This window comes from Hylobates moloch, unplaced genomic scaffold (genome assembly GCF_009828535.3).
Source record: "Hylobates moloch isolate HMO894 unplaced genomic scaffold, HMol_V3 SCAFFOLD_24, whole genome shotgun sequence".
Classification (NCBI taxonomy): Eukaryota; Metazoa; Chordata; class Mammalia; order Primates; family Hylobatidae; genus Hylobates; species Hylobates moloch.
Window position 1 is genome coordinate 32,951,714 of NW_026652299.1, and position 21,738 is coordinate 32,973,451.

Sequence of the window (21,738 nt, forward strand, 5' to 3'; positions counted from 1 at the left end):
ATTACTAACAAGATCAAAGACGGTAGCATATCTCTGGTTTACAGAAGAAATTTACATTTCTCTAAAAGCTTTTGATAAACTTAACAATTCAAAAGAAAAATAATTATTGTATTCGAACGTAGTAGTTACTTTTTCAATCTAGCCTTGAAGTTCTAAAAATTCCTTTTCAACATGGAGGACAGGAAGAGTTAAGGAGGAGAACAAAAACAAACATGAGTTTCATTCTTAAAACTGAAGAATTTCACAAACATGGTGCTTGATTACATAAATTTTGGTTTAGACTTCTCTGGCATCATTAAATAAGAACATGTAAAAAGGTTCTGGAGACCATTGTGCAAGTAACAACAGTGGCTGTTTCTTGAGTACTTACTATGTGCTAGGCACCGTGCTTTAGACTGAACCTCTCATTTAATCTTTAAAGTCACCCAAAAGAAAACACATAATTATCTCAATTTTACAGAGCACAAATCACTAGCTAAGGAAATGCAGTAAGGTAGGTGGTGGATTCATGATCTGAACCCAGGTAATATCAACTCCATGGCCTGCAATCTAACCCCTCTCTCTCTCCATGCTCTCGACCCATGACTAGAAAATGCATACTTTTTACTTGCAATTTTTTTTTTTTTGAGACGGAGTCTCGCTCTTGTTGCCCAGGCTGGAGTGCAGTGGCGCAATCTCGGCTCACTGCAACCTCTGCCTCCCGGGTTCAAGTGATTCTCCTGCCTCGGCCTCCCGAGTAGCTGGGACTACTGGTGCATGCCACCACACCCGGCTAATTTTTTGTATTTTTAGTAGAGACGGGGTTTCACTGTGTTAGCCAGGATGGTCTTGATCTCCTGACCTTGTGATCCGCCCACCTAAGCCTCCCAAAGTGCTGGGATTACAGGCGTTAAGCCGCCGCACCCAGCCTCTTACTTGCTATTTTTAATACTGAATAGCATACTTAATATAATATTGAGTTTTTTTTTTTAAAGTCTAAGAGAAAATGCTGGTACCTGTAAGAAGTTATTCAAAAATTTCTATTCCACTTTACTGACTCATTTAAAACAAATACTGATAAAAATACAGCTTTTATATATGCGCATCTCTCTCTTATCTATAGACATAAACACAACAAACAAAAAGGAAAATTTACATACTGATTAATTTCCCTGCCATGTCCTTGTTGGACCTTGATTCCTTGGGGTGTTTATAGAGATACATCACTGCTCGTCCAATCCCACTATGCTTCAGGGTCTCCTGGCTCACACTAGGCAGCTGGGGAACATAAACACATACACACATATTAATCACTCAGAAGCTGGGGGTCTTGCTAATCTATTCTAGAGACCTGGCGCATTCACAACAGAACAAATAAAAAATTCCATTTTCAGAATCTACAGACATAGAACACAAAGATACCTTGTGTCCACATCAAAAGTTCGGAGTTCAGGCCAGGCATGGTGGCTCACGCCTGTAATCCCAGCACTTTGGGAGGCTGAGGCGGGTGGATCACCTGAGGTCAAGAGTTCAAGACCAGCCTGGCCAACATGTGGTGAAACCCCATCTCTACTAAAAATACAAAAATTAGCCAGGTGTGGTGGTGGGCGCCTGTAATCCCAGCTACTTGGGAGGCTAAGGCAGGAGAATAGCCTGAACCTAGGAAGCAGAGGTTGAAGTGAGCCGAGGTGGTGCCACTGCACTCCAGCCTGGGCACCAGAAGCAAAACTCCGTCTCAAAAAAAAAAAAAGAGGTTGAGAGCTCAGTATTACAGCTGAGTTGAAGTAAAATCTAACAATGTGAGAAAGCATGAACCAAGCACACTCAGAGGTTAGCAGTTTAATACACGAGCCAGCATAGGCCTCAGAATCCAATAGACCTAAGACTGAACCCAAGCACAGCCACCTTCTAGCTATGTGACCTTGATGAGTCATTTACTTCTCTGCATCTTAATTCCCTCATCTGTAAAATGGAAATAATACACCTATCTTCTCAGTTTACTGTGAGGAAAAAAATGAATCAATACATATATAAAGCACCTGGCACAGTGCGTGGCATGGGAGGTTCCTTGGGAATTCCTCCAGAAGTTAAATAGCTTACCCAATGTGTCACAACTATGTAAGGTGGCCCAGCTCAAGATTCAAATGCAAGTTCATATGACTCTGAATTTGGTGTTCATTCTGCGTCACGTCTCCCCGGAACTTGCCCACTACTGTACTACTCTTCTCAGACACATCACAGCTACTCTAAGATCTTTTCCCTTCAATGCGATAGTTACATAAAGTTTTATAAGGTCTTCCCTTTCACGCTCATTTTATTAGATATGTTCCTTTTTTCCAACCCCTCTTCTGGCAGGCTGTAGCAGAGATAACATAAAAATACTGTAAACTACACAGGTTATGACCATACAGACCACATTAGATAATTAATAAAGAACAGTCAGATTATCTGCCTCTAACCTCTTGCAGGATCTTCAGCAGCTCCTCCCGGATCTTGAGTGCAGGCAAACTCCTATCTGGTAGAGGTGAGAGCCATTCTTTGATGGCAGACATCACACCGCTGTCAATGAATGTTTCTTTAAGGTCCTGCCTGCAGTAATAACAACAATTTTTAAAAACTCTGTGAATCTTGGTTCTACTGTATTTTCTGACTTTTCTTACATATTTAGTGATGTTTCTAAAAACTGCTTTTAAAAAGTTACTCATATAAATTTGATATTTACTGAACACTATTCTGGTTTCGAAAGCAGTATGACATTTAGTTCTTATTTTCAAGAAATGCATATACTTGACAAAGATGATTTGCTGAAAACAAAACAAACTCAAGTTACACAAGATAAATTAATGCTGATATGAATGGTACAGACAGTAAGAACAATTAACTCCAATTATTTCAACTAAAAAAAAAAAACAACGTTCAATCTATCAAAATAGTGATTCTTGAACAGTTTTATATGGTGGTGAACCCAGATTTGCTATTCTCTGCAGGACACCAATGAGACTAGCACTCCACTGGCAGGACAAAAAAAAACAAAACTCAATAAAATAATACTTAAATTCCATTTTATGTACCGGAATCAGTTATGTTAATAGAAAACATAACATTATATACATAAAACCTGCCACAGATAGTTGTCCCTGTTAGAACAGAGGGAGAAATTTTCTAGTTACAGATGTTCTAGGCCATGCTGGTGGCAGCTCACTGATGCAACAATGCATTTCCTCAGTCATCAAAAGTAGGCTGTGGCTTAGTTCAAAGGGAAAGCAAGGTTGCTCAGAAATATGAGCAAATCAGGGCCCGGTGTGGTGGCTCACACCTGTAATCCCATTCCAGTACTTTGACTTTGGGGTGTTGAGATGGGAAGATCGGCTGAGCCCAGGAGTCTGAGACCAGCCTGAGCAACACAGCGAGATCCCGTCTCTAATTAAAAAACAACAAAAAAGTAAATCAATGAAAAAAGTTAGAAACAAGGATCTACTCAAAAAGGGCATCATTACTTCAGAAGGATCAATAAGTGTGACACATTAGAGTCATATAAGCCTTGTACAATGCAGCCTTCAGGTAGGGTCTTCCAAGATTTACTATTTTCCATCACAGGGAGAAAACAGATGCAATTTTACCAGACCAAAAACTGTCTATAAAGAACAAAATTAGTGGCCAGGTGCAGTGGCTCATGTCTGTAATTCCAGCACTTTGAGAGGATGAGGTGGGAGGATTACTCAAGCCCAGGAGTTCAAGACAAGCCTGGGTAACATATGGAGATCCTGTCTTTACCAAAAAACAAAAACAAAACCAAAAAAACACAAAATTAGTAGTTTCCAAGTTTTTCTTTCATTAGTATCAATTTTTTATTTGTTCTGTTTGCACCAGGCATCAAGGTTTAATAAAAGTTTATGAAGAAATATAATTTAGGAAATTTTATTCATTATCTTTCTGTGAACTGATAGAAGTCTATCATTATTTAATATTCCTAGAACATCAGTACATCATTTGAATTATCATTCCATGAAAAGGAAAAAGACATTTTAAAGAAAACAAAATACTTACTTCTTAAGGTGCATAACTACAGTAGGCAGTAAAGTTAATTTTTTCAGTGCTGGCTTTTTTTGATTGTTCAACTGTCTGTCTTCCTATTCAGAAAAAAAATAAAGATTTTTTTTTTAAAACAGCACTTATTATTAATATTGAATTCACTGTAATTCTGAACCTTAAAATAACAGTTTTTCAAAGAAACAATTTTTCCTACAAGAAAGAACAACTTAAGAATGGATCTTTTGCAGAGCACCAAGCTCTGTATCTGTCTATGTCAGTCAAACCCACAAAACTATTAGAATAATTGCCTTTAAGAACTACAAATTGAGAGAAACAATTTTAATGTAGAACATTAGCATAACTGTCAAATTTTCAGAGTTCATTAAAGGTACAAATTAAAACTGGGAAATTTTGGTTTATTATATTAGGAACAATTTTCCAGGTATGAGGTTATATGATATTGGAATATACTATATCAAAGAAGAGTTTCAGTATTTACTTGGGCAGTTTTTTCTATTTTTTTAAATTATGAAAAATTTCAAATTCTACAAATATAGAATAATATACCTGTTGCATATATTTCAACAACTAAATACACATAGCTAGTCTTCTTTTAGCTACTTTCCCTCCATTCTTGAATTGTTTTGAAAGAAATCCTAGACACAGATCATTGAATCCATGCTGAACTCTCAACAAGTGTCTCCAAAAGATCTGAATTTGTTTTTTAAACATACTACTGGGCCAATTTTTGTAAGTTAAGCAGATTTTGAAAATGCAATGAAAGAAGCTGTGTCTTGATCAGGAGCAAGAGAACGACACATGAATTTGTAACACCTTTTATACATGAAGAAACTAAACTTTGTGGTGAACTAGCTAAATCTGAGAACAAAACCATTTCCCATGAAACTAGCAAAGCCATTCACTTAAAACATTTCATTTTACTGAATACTTCATCTTTTCACTTTTACTAAACATGTGACTAAAAAATTAAAATATTTCCATGATTAAAATTTAGAACAGTAAAGGCTTTATTACAAAAAGCGAAGCATCTTAACTGTAGTTTAAGGGTTAAGAATCTAAAAAAGGGCATCCAATAAACTCAGTGGGAGGAAAAAAAGGTGAACCTAGAAGCGACCCAGCTCACCTCAGCAGCTTCATTCATCTTGACAATCATGGCACTCACGACATCGTCTGCGTCACTAATAAAGGTGCCACCATCGCGGTTCCGTCTGCGCTTGCCACTCATGCTCTTTTTTCGCTGCAACATCATCTCAAAATCCGACAGAAAGTCCATACTAAAGCAGTAAACAAAAGCAAGTGAAATACAAGTTGTCTTTTAAATACACATTTACTTTCACCACAATTAAGAACACCAAATTTCTTAATTCTAACTCAAAGAAGTGCTACCTTCTTTTGAAAGTGCAAATACAGTCATGTGCCGCATAACGATGTTGCGGTCAGTGACGAACTGCAAATATGACGGTGGCCAACCAGTAAGCTAAGGTTAACTTTTTATTGAAGAAAAAAATATTTTTTATAAATTTAGTGTAGCCAAAGCGTACGGTGTTTATAAAGCCTATAGTAGTGTACAGTAATGTCCCAGGCCTTCACATTCACTCATCACCCACCCAGACCAAATTCCAGTCTTGCTTTCATTCATGGCAAGTACTCTAAACAGGTGTACCATATTTTATCTCTCACACACACACACACACACACACGCACACACACTTTTTAAAGAGTTGGGGTGTTGCTCTGTCACCCAGGCTGGAGTGCAGTGGCACAATCACAGTTCACTGTAGCCTCAAACTCCTGGGCTCATCCTTCTACCTTAGCCTCCTGAATAGTTGAGACTACAGGCCCATACCACATGCCTGGCTAATTTTTTAAATGTTTTGCAGAGACAGGACCTCACTATATGTCACCCAGGCTTGTCTTGAACTCCTGGCCTCAAAGTGATCCTCCTGCCTCAGCCTCCCAAATTGTTGAGATTACAGGCATAAGCCACCACATCCAACTATACTGTATTTTAACTATAACTTTTCTATGTTTAGATACACAAATACCATTGTGTTACCACTGCCTAGAGCATTCAGTACAATAACATGCTGCACAGGTTTGTACCCTAGGAGCAATAGGCTTTACCATACAGCCTAGGTGGGTAGTAGGCAATACCATGTAGGTCTGTATAATACTATGATGTTGACACAACAACAAAATCACCTAATGACACATTTTTCAGAATATATCCCTGTTGTTAAGCGATGCATGACTGTACTTAGAACTCGCTATTAAAAGAACAGTTGATCCTAGACTTTATGTTCAATTCCTATACCACCCTGTTATATATACACATATAAATCACTAATAGCCTGGAACTTTTCATGCACTATATTCACACTTGCATCTATCAGTTTGAGAAAGTACATTTTAAGTTCCAATTCAGGGGACTCATTCAGCTTTAGTGGCACTGCCCTTTCTTGGACTAGGAAGGTGTTCAGTTACTTGAATGTTGTTGTCTTATATAGCATGAGTAGAAAAAATGAAAAATAAGCTGCTGCTTTTCAGTGATAAGAAGTATAACTCTCAAAACATAATGAGAGATACACATGGAAATCTATAGGCTTGCTAAGCGCCTCAAACCTTTATGGCTTTCATCAGAATCATTACACTTAAAAAAGAGGGAGTTAAGTTATTGTCTGCCACTATCATATCAATTGAATTTCCAAAAGTACTGCCAAACTCATTCATTTTAATTACTGCATGCCACTAGGAATTAAAAATGAAACTATTTTTTAAAAGCATCTTTACAACTGAAAACAGTAACTAATCCTTCTATTACTGTATGACATCTTTTAAGATATCAGATTTTTCTGAACATAGATTCCAACTAGCTCAACAAAAGTAAGTGAAATATGGTCAAGTAATACTTTGTAGTTAAGATGTTAGACTTATTTCCCCTGCCCCATAAAATCAGCTTTTCTCTCAAAAAGGTATTTTTAAAATTAGGTTATTTTTCATAGGCGTTTACTTGGTGAGCCATAAATTAAGTCTGGTGCCATATAAATACAACTCCACAAAGTAAGACATCTGAGCACAGGGTAAATGAAAGACAAGTAACAACAGCAGGTAATTCACTGACAACACCGTAAATGGAGAAAAACAGGAATAGATCCACTCCTAAACTTAAATCAGGAACCAAAATGAAAAACAAAAGAAAGTTTAACAGTCTCTACCTTGATTTTTAAACTTCTCTTTAACAAATTCCTTAAAAACAAACTTACTGTTTTCCTCTCTTTATGTTATCATCAGAATCTGAATCTTCTGCTTCTTTTACCTGTGTTTCACCTTTTTCTTCTTCCAGATCTTCTTGGTTAAAACCCTAAATGCAAAATTATCACAACCTCCTTACAGATTTTCTTCTGTATTAAGTGTTCTTAATTTTTGCATTGTTAAAGTAATTCATTCACAAAGAACAAAAATTCAATAGATATCAAAAGATACATAACAAAAGGTCCCTCTCCAGCCACTAGGTGTTACTAGGTTTCTTGTGTTTCCTTCCAGAAATAGTCTATGTTTATATAAGCACTTCTACACATACTTCGTATCCTCTCTTATTACATAAACGGAAGCATACTATTCAGAGTGGGTACAGGATAATGCTCTGCATCTTCCAAATTTAAGAAAAGAATCTAGAGGCCAATCCATGTTAGCATTAAGTCTTGTCATTTTTTTCAAGGCTTTAGACTATTTCACAATATGGCTGTAACCATAATTTGTTTACTTATTTGCCTAGTCACATTTAGTTTTGTATTTGAAATTGCGAAATACTTGCCAAACTGTATTCCATAGAGGTTATACCAATTATCTCTCCAGCAAGTATGAGGACTCCTGTTTCCCTACGTTCTCACTACTATAGCAGGATATCAAACATTGATATCCACCAATCTCTGGATGGAAAAACAAATCTCAGGGTAGCTTTATTTGCATTTTCTTACTATGGGGGTAACGTTGGGCATTTTTTCCGTTTACAAAGCCATGTGTCATTCTTTCTCTGTGAACTCTGAATATTCTATGCCCATTTTTTGCTGGACTGTTCATCTTTTTCTTATCAGTACGTAAAATCTCTTTGAAAATTAGATACAGCCCTCTACAAGTGACAAGAACTGTACAATCCCCACATTTGTACAGTTTGATTTTATTTATGCTAATATTTGCCAGGCATAATTTTTCTTTTCTTTTTTTTTTTTTTTTTTTTTTTTTTTTTTTTGAGACGGAGTCTCACTCTGTCGCCCAGGCCGGAGTGCAGCGGTGTGATCTCGGCTCACTGCAAGCTCCACCTCCTGGGTTCACATCATTCTCCTGCCTCAGCCTCCCGAGTAGCTGGGACTACAGGCGCCTGCCACCGTGCCCGGCTAATTTTTTGTATTTTTGGTAGAGACGGGGTTTCACCGTAACAGCCAGGATGGTCTCGATCTCCTGACCTCGTGAGCCACCCGCCTCGGCCTCCCAAAGTGCTGGGATTACAGGCATGAGCCACCACGCCCGGCCAATTTTTCATTTTTATGTAAATGAGATGGCCTATCTTTTCTTTATAGTGTCTACCTTTTGTGTTATACTTAGAGGCTTTCTCAATGGTTCACCTAGTACATTGTTTTTCTAACTGAACTGAAACTGTAACCAAGTTGATGTTAAGTCTCCGAAACAGGTAAGTATGCCTTATTCTTACAATATGGTGCCTAACTAAGTATGAGCTCCTGAAGGCAGTGTCCAAACAGTCTCGGAAACATTTGTTGAATGAATTCTTCCTTTATATTTTCCTTAGGTTTACGTTCTTATTTCACTATTGTCCTGAATTAGATTCTAAATTCATCTACCTTCACTCTCTATTGCATTGGTTAAAAATAAGTATTGATTTTTTTTTTTTGACCCAAGAACTATTTAAGCAGGGTTGAAGTTTCTGAGTGGCAAACAGATTGGAAAATATATACAGACACTTAATATATGACAAAGAATGCACTACAGAATAGTAGGAAAGGATGATCTTTTCAATAAATGGTGCTGGGTCAACTGGATACTTCAAATAAGGAAAAAATCTTGACTTTTACCTCATACCACATACAAAACCAATTCTAGGTGAATTATACAATTAAATGTGAAAGACTGAATAATCAAGCTTCTAGAAGATAACTTGTATCTTCATGATCTTGGGGACAGGCAAAAATTCTTAGGCAGAATTCAGTTTTCACCATAAAGAAAAAGATTGGTAAATTTGATCCTATGTTAAAATTAAGCACTTTTGTTCATCAGAAGACTCTATGTTAACGGAATGAATTTAAGATATTCTAAAAAAATTTAAAAATTAAAAAAATTAAAAAAAAAGACTCCATTAAGAAAGTGAAAAAGAAGTAACAAAATGAAAGGTTTTTTTAACATTCGTAATTGCCAAAGCGGATTACATGTGGATTATATAGAGACTGTTCCCTAGTTTTTTCGGTCTGCTTCTTCTGTCAGTTACGTTTCTCTTAGATTATGGATTTGTCCATTTCTCTTTTCAGTTCTATCAATTTTTGATTTTTATGTGTGCATATATATATAAAGCCATGTTATTAGGCGCAAACAATTTTAAAATCTTTTTATCGATATAAAGTGGCCTCTTTATCTCCAGTACTTTTTTTTGCCTTAATGTCTACCTCCCTCTTTTATAATATAATAGATACCACAACAAATTTCTTTTGGTCCATGTTTACATGAAGTCCCTTTTCATACACCTTTATTTTTAGCTTTACCTTCTGTTTCACACAAAATCTCTTGAAATCAGTATATGGCTGGTTTTTAAGATCCTGTCTGGCAATTGTTGTCCTTTAACTGGAACATTTAGTATTTACATTTAATTTAATTTCTGATATTATCAAAATTTAAATATACTATTTTACCATGTAATACTTTCTAATTGTCCCTTGTCCTATAGTTCTTTCTCTTTTCCTGCTCATTTTCAACTGATCAGCTCTAGTTATTCCATTCCCCCCGCCATTAGTTTAAAAATTACACATTCCATTTTAGTCTTGTTAGTGGTCACTTTAGAGACTACAACATGCACCCTAACTTATCAGTTTACTAATGTACATTCATATACATTTGCAAAGGCCTGTGAGCAATTCAATTCCATGTATGCTCCCAATTTACTGCTGTCATGTTTTAATTTTATATATATTCCACATTAAATACATTTCATTTTGTATAGTCAATACTCATTTAGACTTAGACACATACTTTTGTTGCTCTTTTCTCCCTCCTGCATCTCTAACCTTCCATCTGAGATCATTCTTTCTTGCATTTCTTTCCTTCTGTATTTCCTTCAGCTGGTACACTGTTAATTAATTCCCTCCTTATTTCATCTTCATTCCTGGAAAGTATTTTTGCTAAATTTAACAAAATTCTAGGTTTGCAGTTAGTAGATTCCATTGTTTGTTGTGAAGTCAGCTGTTAGTCTAATCATTACTTTTCTGAACGTATTTTTTTTCCCTTGTGGCTGCTTTTAGACTTTCCTATTTTCGTTGGTTTCTTGCAGTTTTATTATGATGTAGTTAGGTGATTTCTTTTTGTTTATCTTCCTTGCAATGTGTAGAACTTTGAGAATCTATGGTTTAGGTATCATTTCCTTTTAAAATACTGCTTCTGCTATACATGTAATTTTCCCTCTCCTTTCATTGTTCCAATTTTTGTGAAAACTTTTCCACGTATAGTCTATGTCTTTCACTTTCTTCTATAATACTGTATCTCAAAGCTTCATTCTAGATCTCTCCTTTTAACCTATCTTCCAGTTCACTTATTTTCAAGTATGTCTAATCTGATGCTAAACTCATCCACTAAGTTTTCTGTTTTCCCCACTCCCTCCCGCCCCATTTTTCTTTTCAAACAGGGCCTCACTATTTTACCCTGGCTGGTTTCGAACTTCTGGGCTCCAGCTACCCCCAAGCCTCAGCCCCTCGAGTAACTGGGACTACCAGCTACTTGCACCTACCTACCTGTACACTCAGTTTTTAATTTCAGTTACTGTATTTTTATAGTTCTAAAATTTCTACTATTTCTACTCGGTCTTTTCCAAATTTGCCTTCTCCTTTTTGTTTGCTCTGACATTTTTAATCTTGTTTCTTATCTCCCTGAACATATTTAAGGTGGTATCTAAAATTCCTACATCTAGAGCCCTAAGTCTATTACTATTATCATTACTGTTTCCTTTTAATGTTATTTTTGTGTATCATACTGTATATATGAAAAACTTAAACCACTGTAATCTTATTTCTGAGATTGAGGTTCTCTAGCCTGCCAGAATATTCAAAGATGGCCTAAAATCTGAGCAAAGGCTATTTTACTTCCCCCTGAATCCTATGGTGCTGCTCTCTGAAGTCTCAATCCAGGGTATGGGGTTTACAAAGCCCCCTAACCTCAATAGGCCCCAAACTCTAAATTTTGTCCCCAAGCCTTGAGGCTGTCAAAAATATGAGTAGCCTCTCAGCCTGACAGGCAAACACCCCCACAGAAAAAGCACTTCTAAACACTGAGTGACCACTTTAGGTTTCTCTTGGCTTAGTAATTCTTTGCTACTTTGTTCCTAGATAATGAGCAGATTTCTATATATTTTGTCTAGCTTTTCTAGTTGTGCTTGGCAGAGAGGTTAGTCCAAATCACCCAGAATGCCACTGAAAATCGAAGTTCCCTAATTATTGTGAATCTTGCCCTTTAGCATTATAAAGTGACTTTCTTTGTCTCAAAGTGTCCCTTCCCCCTTAATTCAATTTTGCCCATCAGTTTCCCTTTATGTCTTTGTATATATCCTTTCATTTTACTTCCTGAATCTCTCTTCTAGATTTTTATCTTGAATACATCTTAATTGTTTATTCCTACTTATTAGAATCATCTATAATGGCATCACTGCCATAAAAACAACAAAAAAAAGCACAGTCAAGGAGGAAATATTTCCATCCTATACTTACTGTAAATTCTTCTTCCTCTTCATCACCAGATTCTCCAAATATGTCTGCAATAAGATTTCTAGAAAGTAGACAAATATAAAAACATTCATTTGCTTTATCCTCATTTGCATAGGAACCTTTTTTTTCAAAATAGAATTTATGTACAGTAAAATGTGCAGATCTTCAGTGTCCAGTTCAATGAGTTTTAACAAATGTATACGCTCATGTAACCGGCACCCTATACACTCATGTAGCCTCCCCAGAAAGTTCTCTCTGGCCCCTTCTAGCTGGTCCCCTAATATCAACATCCTAGAGACAACTGCCCCCTTGACTTCCAACACCACAGATAAATTTTGCCTACTGAACTTCATGTAAATGGAATCATGTATGTCCTCTTTGCTTTCTTTCACTTAACATGTTAATTCTGAGATGAATTCTGAGATTATCCCACGTTGTAGTGTGTTCCGTTCAGGAACTAAAATACTAAATCCCCAAAGACATGCAATTAGGCAGGACATATTGTATTATAACACAGACCCCTCTCTACTGCCTAATTAAGAACCCCTGAAAACTCATGTTATACTGTCACTTACTCTTCCTCATTGCCTGACTCACTGTCACTCCCAAACAGATCCTTCTCTTCATTTTTCTTATCAGACAATTCTTTCCCAGCTTCTTCCTCACTGTCAGATGCTATGGTCTTCTCTCTTTTGCCTGACTTGTCTGATACAGCATCACTGTCCGAGTCATCTGCATCAGAGACAACACGACTCTTCTTTGCTGCTGTTGAAAAAGAAAATCATCATTAATTTTATTTTATCACAGCCATTGTATTACTAAGCATAACAGGTGCTTTAAAATGGCAGTATGCAGCAAAAATAAATAAATAAAATAAAATAAAATAAAAGGGCCTCCTGACACATGGTTTAGAATTTTTAAAATAACTAAATGGCTCATTCAGAGTCATCTTACAAATTATCTGTTATTTTGCTTAAGAAAAAGTGGCCAAAAGATGAAGAAAGATATCATCAATATAAAAGCAGCCACCTTTCCTTTTGGGAAATCGAGAAAATTAAAACTAGATTGATGGGCAAAATTGGCATCCTTTCTATGTTGCCTAGTAGTGACTGAACTAAAAAGGACTACATATTTCTTTCTAGGAATAGTCTCCATATTCCTCTATCAGTGCTGGTCAGTTTGAAATTTCTCATCTCCCTTAACAAATTGACAGCATGTCTGGTACCTTTTCCTTCTCCTATAAGAACTGTCAGGTTATAATGAAATATGTCTTTTCCAAAAAAAGATAGGTTTCATAAAAAAGTAAACAAGTAATACTTACTATCTGTGAAAATGGAGTCTTAGATAGTAGAGACTGAAACACTCTGGAGAGAGATGGTGTCTCTAAATAGAATCCCCTCAAAGCTTCCCTGTATCTGAATATTCAACAATGTTTAACAAATGAAAAGATGTACCTGTGGGAACTCAGTTACTGTTTGGATGGGATCTAGTGAACTAAGTGTCAAAGAGACCCACAGCTAACAATGAATACAGTTAGGGGTTTTCAGGTAAACCTATTTCTTTGAAACATTACCTCTTCCAGTTAAAAAAAAAAAAAACAGTATTTTATATTCCTATTGACATGTGGTTTATCACTTTGAGGCAGTCAGAGATTAATATGTGCTAATAGAACTCAAAGGAAACTCACTATTAAGCTTAGCCAATGATAACCAGGGGAAATGAGTGTCCTACTGATATTTTAGAATATTAAGCTGAATAACAGAACACAGATCTGACATACCAAGAGGATACAATGGTCCACAGTTACAAGCTTAGACAATCAATAAAGCCATTGATAAACAGCCCAAGGTAATTCCTTACATGCTTTCTCTTCATCTTCACTATCAGAAAGCACAGCAGCTTTTCTCTTCGCTACTTTCTCCTCCTCACCCTCTTTTTCATCTTCATCACTGTCCATTTTTTGCTTTTTGTGTTCTTCCTCCTCACTATCAGAACTGTGAAACTTTTTTCTGTCCATATGGCTGTCTGAATGGAAGGAGTCATTCTGCATTTCTGTATCCTCTCCCTTATTCTCCCTGTCGCTGTCATCATCTGACTCTGGCTTCTGTTTGTGTCTGGACGCATCCTCAGTTTCTGAGTCACTGGCAGGCCCCTTCTGAGGCCCCTCACTCTCAGAGTCACTGACTCGGGGTTTGGGTAGCTCCTCATTTTCAGAATCACTGGCCTGGTTCCTTGGGGGATCCTCACTTTCCGAATCACTGATTCGGGGTTTGGGAAGCTCTTCATTTTCTGAGTCACTGGCCTGGTGCCTCGGAGGGTCCTCACTTTCTGAGTCACTGATACGAGGTTTGGGAAGCTCCTCATTTTCAGAGTCACTGGCCTGGTGCCTTGGGGGTTCCTCACTTTCTGAATCACTGACCTGAGGTTTAGGAAGCTCCTCACTTTCAGAATCACTCATTCGAGGTTTGGGAGGCTCCTCATTTTCGGAGTCACTGGCCTGGTGCCTTGGGGGTTCCTCACTCTCAGAGTCACTGATTTGAGGTTTTAGAGCATCTTCTGTTTCAGAGTCACTAGCAGGACTCTTCTGGAGCTCCTCAATCTCAGAATCACTGGCTGGATGCTTCCCAACATCTTCGTTTTCTGAGTCACTTGCATGCCCATTAAGAAGCTCCTCATTTTCAGAGTCACTACCAGGTAATTGCCTGGTCTCTTCACTCTCAGAGTCGCTCCCATGCTGATTGACATCCTCATTTTCAGAATCGCTTGCAGGAGGCTCTGCACGTTCCTCAGATTCAGAGTCACTGTCCTTTTGCCTGTGAAGCTCCTCACTTTCAGAGTCACTAGCATTAAGATTTAAGGGCTCATCATTCTCAGAGTCTGTCACATGATGTCCTTTGGGGAGGCCATCTTCTCGATCACTAGTTTCATTCTGAAAAATAAAGTGGGAAAAAATTAGGAAAGTGTAAAAAAAAAAAAATTTAATAGTAAAACATTACATTTTTTCAGTGAGTTTTTTTTTAAATACAGGATTATGTGCACCTAAATGGAGAATTCTTGTCCTATACCCATATAGAAATACCCCCACAGAAAGCCAATCTGTGAAATGGTTTTATTTGGATCCCCAAATGGGGAAATATAACCAGCCTTCATCAAAACAAATTTGTAAAGCATGCTCTCAGATTACTATAGAAAACTGACCGTGAAGAGTTGGATTTTTTCTTTTTTAAAAGGCGAATTTTCTCATACATACTTCTGTTTTGTAAAAATATAACTCTAGGCCGGATGTGGTGGCTCACGCCTTTTGGGAGGCCGAGGTGGTGGATCACCCGAGGTCAGGAGTTCAAGACCAGCCCGGCCAACATGGTGAAACCCTGTCTCTACTAAAAATACAAAAATTAGCTGGGCGTGGTGGTGGGCACCTGTAATCCCAGCTACTAAGGAGACTGAGGCAGGAGAATCGCTTGAACCCAGGAGACGGAGGTTGCAGTGAGCTGAGATTGCACCATCGCACTCCAGCCTGGGTGATAGAGTGAGACTGTCAAAAATAAAAATAAAAATAAATAACTCTATTTTTCAAAGAAATACAAGCAAACATGTAACCAAGTTCTTTTACATGGGAACATTCTTGGGTTTTATAAGGTTAAGATTATTTAAGGGAAAAGAACTATAAAATTTAATTTTATTTAAAGGGTCAAATAACATATGGGCACCTCCTCCCAAGATAATTTAAGCAAACAAAGAAAGGAGAAGTTAACATTTCTAAGTACCCACTAAGAGCCAATACCACAACAGGCTCTCTCCTGTTAGTTCATTTACTCCTCATAGTGGTACTTCTCATGATAACAAAATTGAGGCTTACAGTAGTCATGGTCCTGTGTCTAGTAACCCTAGAAACAAGAAAGCTTAAGTTTTAGGGAGAACATGATTCATCTAACTATACCAACACATAATGTTACTTGAAATAACTACTCTGAAAACATGCTCTGGGGTACAAACTTGATATGTGCATATTATAGCTATGGTTTTTAAAATGCAGAGAAAAATATACAAAATTAAACATGCCAAAATACAAGTGTTTTAGGATCCGGTGAATTTTTTCTCCCATCTGGTAGCTCAACTTTAAATAACATGGCAATAATATTCTAGCTTAAAAAGTGAAAGTATTTCCATGTTTGAGTATACCCTCTTAAAAATTTACTGAGCCAAATATTTCTTGTTAGATACATGACTGAAGCTATGTGAACCTACCACAGACCAATTTTCAAGGACCAAAGAGCCTTTAATAATATATATGCCCAACATCATGCTATGAAACAGTTAAGTGACAAGATAATTCTTGTCAATGACAGAATAAATGGCATGGAAATGTTCTCATAAAACCCATACTTTTACTAACCCAAGTATGCTGTGTCTACAAATTCAAAAAGAATATGAAAAATTATAAAATAAGCCTACAAAGCCAATGTTTGAAGAGTTTTTTTGTATTTTATCACCATTATGACAGCGCAGCATTGCAAAGAAAGAGTCATTGCTATACACAGTCACTGACATATAGCACGTTCAGGAAAGTTTCCAAAATCATACACTTTTCAAAATTCGTAAATACGTTTTTCTTGAGTTCTCACCGGGCACTCAGCACAGTACTGTATTAGATTCCTTGTCAGTCACAAGCTCTATTATCCCACTGAAACAGGCACTTATCTATTAAAACGGTATTGGGACTCGAGAGATATCATAGAATCTTACAATTACAGTACAATACTCTGTATGTTGTCTAAAGTTTACTTTAGCCATACTTCATAATTTAAAAGAATGCAGATGGAAAATTTAACTATCTAGATTGTAAGCTCTAGGAAGGCAGACATATTTTGGTTTGTTTTCCTGAGGTATCCTCAGAGTGCAGAATGATCTCCAGTACATACACACACTAGGTAGAGTTTGAGCATTCCTAATCTGAAAATTCAGACAACTCCAAAATCTGAAACTTTTTGAGCACTGACATGACACCACAAATAGAAAATTCCACACATAAGCACCCAACACAAACTTCGTTTCATGTGAAAAATTATTTAAAATAACGTATAAAATTACCTTCGAGCTATGTAGATAAGATAAATGAATTTCGTGTTTAGACTTGGGTTCCATCGCCAAAATAGCTCACTATGTATAAGTAAATATTCCACAACTCGAAAAAATTCTAAATCCAAAACACTTCTGATTCGAAGCATTTTGGATAAGGGATATTCAATGCGTATTTGTTAAATGAGTAATAAAGGCATTAAGTGGGAATAACATCAGGTGAGGAAAAATTAATCCAACAAGAATGTCTATTTCATGTTTACTATGTGCAAGACGCCAAGAATCCAGGCTGAGTATGTCTCAGGGCCTGACCTTAAGAGCTGCTGTCTAATGAGGAGCCAGCCAAGCACACTGTAACAGTATAGTGTGACATGCACTATTCACAAAGTATGTATATGATATTTCAAAAGTGCACTGGAAGTGCACCTATATGAAACTAAGCTGCAAAAATAAGGTGTGCAGACAATGAGCCAAGATTGCACCACTGCACTCCAGCTTGGGTGACAGAGCAAGGCTCCATCTCAAAAAAAAAAAAGATGTGCAGACAACAGGCATGTTTGCATGGAGTTTGTAATGGCTGAGTTAAGATGGGAGGGTAGAGAGAGGCATATAGTACCAGCAGAGGCAATTAAAGCAGGAGGCAAAAAGGAAAATTATAATTGGCTTTTGGAATGCTTTCCATGACATACCCATCACATAACTCTAACGCCATGTCTATGTGTGACTTGATTTATTTTAGTTGAAACAATAGAAATCATCTCTAGCTAAGTCCAGAAAAAAAAGAACAATCTTCTCAGGATCAAAGTGAGTTGAATGACTAAACACTCGGGAAGGTTAAGTACCAATGCAGCACAGAAAGCTTAGAAAAGGGAACTCAAGGATCATTTTACTAGAGTACCATCAGTAACATGACTCAGCTATAATCTGTTTAGAACCTAAATTATAAATCCCCAAGAGAGATGACTTAACTGGCCAAGGCAGTATTAGAAACTGTGACTCAATCAGTTACAGCTGGATCGGGGCACAGCACTGGGAGTCACTCCCAAAGAAGTGAGAGACACTGGGCAGTCATCCAAAACTCACCCGCTACGCTCTACCCCAGATTTCCTGACGCATGGTGTAGCATTCCAAAACAAACCCTTACAAGGACACTGCATAAGACAATGATTGTAAAATTTAGGAATCCTCATGAATTTTTTATGAGTTTCACAAAAACACAGCATTATGTATGGCATGACAGGGCAAAAAAGGGGAGAATTCACTACAGTAAAAAGGTACTAGTTTAAATAGACTCGAGCTAAAGAATACACTTAGACAACACCACCACAGAATTTGGGACAAGTATGCTGGAAATTCTACAGTTAAGCTTAAAAGTTATCAAAACAATATCCAAAGTTTTTAGAGTGGTTTTGGCAATTAAATTGCAAGCTTAAAAAAATCCAAAAGACAGTTTTTTAAAAGTCAGATGAGTACAACAAATCAATAGTTGAAACGGACATTTAATGTCACTTCTAAAATAATGTAAGACATTTCCTAGTTGCAATGGTAAAAGAAATTGAGCACTCAGAAGGTCCTTAGGATGCTTTAGAAACATCTATAATGCCGCCGGGTGCGGTGGCTCATGCCTGTAATCCCAGCACTTTGGGAGGCCGAGGCGGGCAGATCACGAGGTCAGAAGATTGAGACCATTCTGCCTAACATGGTGAAACCCTGTCTCTACGAAAAATGCAAAAAATTAGCTGGGCGTGGTGGCACGCTCCTGTAGTCCCAGCTACTTGGGAGGCTGAGGCAAGAGAATCACTTGAACCCAGGAAGCGGAGGTTGCAGTGAGCCAAGATCACGCCACTGCACTCCAGCCTAGGTGACACAGCAAGACTCCATCTCAAAAAAAAAGAAACATCGATAATGCCTCATACCTCCTTCTTAGCCATCATTCACACTGCAGTTATAACTACTGGTTATCCATCATAATAAATAATCTTGTTTATCTCAGTCTACAAAGAATAACCACACTTCTTATGACCAGGGCCACAATATACAGAGATATAACTGACAGTCTTAAATTGCAAAGTAAATACAACTCCTATAAATCAAATAATAATTTAAATACAACTCCTATAAATCAAATAATAATTTGTAAAGTATTCAAATTTCAAAGTATTATATCGTCAAATGGAAACTTGCACAGACCCAAATAACTCAGGACACTTTGTTTCTTCTTTACTGGTCAGAAGTGTCAAACTCAAAGTACTTGATGTTGCATACTACTCTACCATTATAAACTGGTAAAATGCTCAGCACTAAACCACACAGTACATTCCATGAGGAAATATCTATAGGAGCATTTTCAAAAACATGTTTCACTGGACCTTAGTTCCAGAAGATATAGCTGAAACTATCATATTGGACTTTGTCAATGCGTATCAGTTTAATGAGCATGAAAGAATCTGAGAAACCCTGCAGTAAAATAACATAATACTGTCCATCCAATGTAGTTCCTGGAGTGTTGCAACACTTTGAGAAACTCCCAAGCACACACTTAACATAATGAAGTTATAAACCAGAACGTCCCTTGTGTCCCCTGTCTATCAGAAGTTGGTTGATCTTAGAATAAGATCCGAAACAAAGGCATTACTGATGAATACCAGAAAAAAAAATTCTACACAAAGCCTGTTTTTTGTTTGTTTGGTTTGTTTTGTCTTTTTGAGACAAGGTTATCACTCTGTCACCGAGGCTGGAGTGCAGTAGCATAACCATAGCTCAGTATAGCCTTGAACTCCTGGGCCCAAGAGATTGTCCTGCCTCAGTCTCCCAAGTAGCTGGGACTATAAGCACATGCCACCATGTCTGGATAATTTTTTTTTTTTTTTGTAGAGACAGAGTCTGTGTTACCCAGGCTGTTCTCAAACACCTGGCCTCAAGTGATCCTTCTGCCTTGGCCTCCCAACCAAGTTTAAGATTTTATAATAATGATGCAAACTCCTGCCTACCTCTTTAGACTCACTTCTTTCCACTCACCATCAACCCTATGTGTTACACCAGCAGTTCCCAAACTTCAGTATGCATAAGAATCACTTGGGGAACTTTGGAGAAAACCATACAAACTTTTGTGCTTCTCACCTCCAGATATTAATTCATTGTATCTGGGAAAGGTGTCACAGAATCTGAAGTTTGACATGTGGTACACATGATTCTGACCACATTTTAGAAATTCTACTCCAGTTCCAGTAGAGTGGAACTACTAACTTTGCGCCTTTACAAATGCTGTTCCCTTTACCAACAATCTTTTTTCTACCTTGTCTTTTTCATGCCTAAAAACTTGCCAAAAATATTCGCACCCTGAAGTCTCTTCCATCTTTCTCGCTAGGTAGAATGGATGGACTTTGTGCAACATAATGTAACAGTTAAGGTCATGGAATTTAGAGTCAGAAACACCTGAGGTCCAAGCCCCAGCTCTGCTCTTTTCTACTATGTGATCAAAGGACATTTTCCTAACTCTTCAAAGCTTCCATGTCCTTGATCTGATGGAATTAGGAATGGTATCTATACCATAGAGGGCAGTTCTGAGGACCAAAAGCATGCAAAGCAGTTAGCACAGAGCCTGTGAATATTCAATAAATGTTATGCACCATCAATAACAAAATCTCATTAATTATTAATTACAAAACATTCACCCCTTCAAGACTCAGCTCAAATACATCCTGTGACAGCTGGCTGACCTGGTTAGCCATTCCCTCCCTTCATATCCCCATAGCATCTTGTACGCTCACACTTCACTGAAAGGTGATTTACACATTCATTTACATTTATCTGATACACTGACCTTAAGATCAGAGGCTATTCTGTAAAAATGTATCTTTTACCTGCAGCATAAAAAAGACACTCAAAATATATTCACTAAAATGAAAAAGAAACCCCACAAGCAATGCTTAACATAAAATAAATGGAAAATAATGTTTGTATTAAACATTATTAGAATCAAAGACAAAGACTGAAAACTAAAACAGGAAAATGTAGATAGAATCAAAAGAACTAGTAAGAAATAGCACAGCAATGGCCAAGACAAATCTTCTAGTTGTTTTGATGTGGTCCCCAATAAGGATGCTTTCCTTACACTAACACAACCTCCTGGTGGAAAGATCCAAACAAGAGCAGACTTTTTCTTTTACTCAATTCAAGTAATGTTGGAGCTAAAGGAGTTGTCACTGACTTCAAGGGCGGATGGCTGGGCCCACTGTGCTTTGCTTACAGTCAGAGAACCACGAGAAGCCAGGTTCCATTTCCAAACAACGTCTTCCTCAATGTTTCACACTCCATTTTTTCCTGTGGGACGCTCAGGAAGGTACTTCTATACATAGATAAAATCTACAGGCTTCTAGATGTTAAGATAAGCATTTCCTTTGATACAATTTCCATGAAACAGAAACCAGCTGAATCAAAACCACACAGCTAATTGGCAAAAATACTGTCTAAAAGAATATATGGTAAAAATAACAAAAATTAGAACTGGCAACTAGTTGTAACCAGGTCACATTTGACGGCCACCCCTCACTTGGTGCTCAAATTGCTTTATTAAAAAGTTACATTTCCAGTGATTACTATTCAAAAATATTTTTAGAGTTTTCCCCCTTCTTCCCTATCTGTCCTACCACAA

The 21,738-nt window shown here is 37.3% G+C and overlaps 1 protein-coding gene across 14 annotated transcripts in view; it reads right to left on the reverse strand.

Annotated features, from left to right (window-relative positions):
* The window catches only part of IWS1 (interacts with SUPT6H, CTD assembly factor 1), a 58,784-nt gene that overhangs the window by 22,716 nt on the left and 14,330 nt on the right, over positions 1-21,738 (reverse strand). For 13 of the 14 annotated variants that reach the window (XR_009211903.1, XR_009211907.1, XR_009211906.1 and 10 more), the window contains 8 exons: positions 13,866-14,934; positions 12,581-12,770; positions 12,009-12,066; positions 7,296-7,393; positions 5,156-5,306; positions 4,027-4,109; positions 2,439-2,568; positions 1,140-1,257 (listed from right to left, as the gene is read on the reverse strand). Coding sequence is in view for 5 of the 14 variants with exons in the window: in XM_032145589.2 (XP_032001480.1) it covers positions 1,140-1,257; positions 2,439-2,568; positions 4,027-4,109; positions 5,156-5,306; positions 7,296-7,393; positions 12,009-12,066; positions 12,581-12,770; positions 13,866-14,934 (1,897 nt within the window). In the remaining 9 variants the exon portion in view is untranslated. The remainder of the gene's footprint in view (positions 1-1,139; positions 1,258-2,438; positions 2,569-4,026; positions 4,110-5,155; positions 5,307-7,295; positions 7,394-12,008; positions 12,067-12,580; positions 12,771-13,865; positions 14,935-21,738) is intronic. The other variant, XM_058434324.1, reaches the window with a different exon arrangement.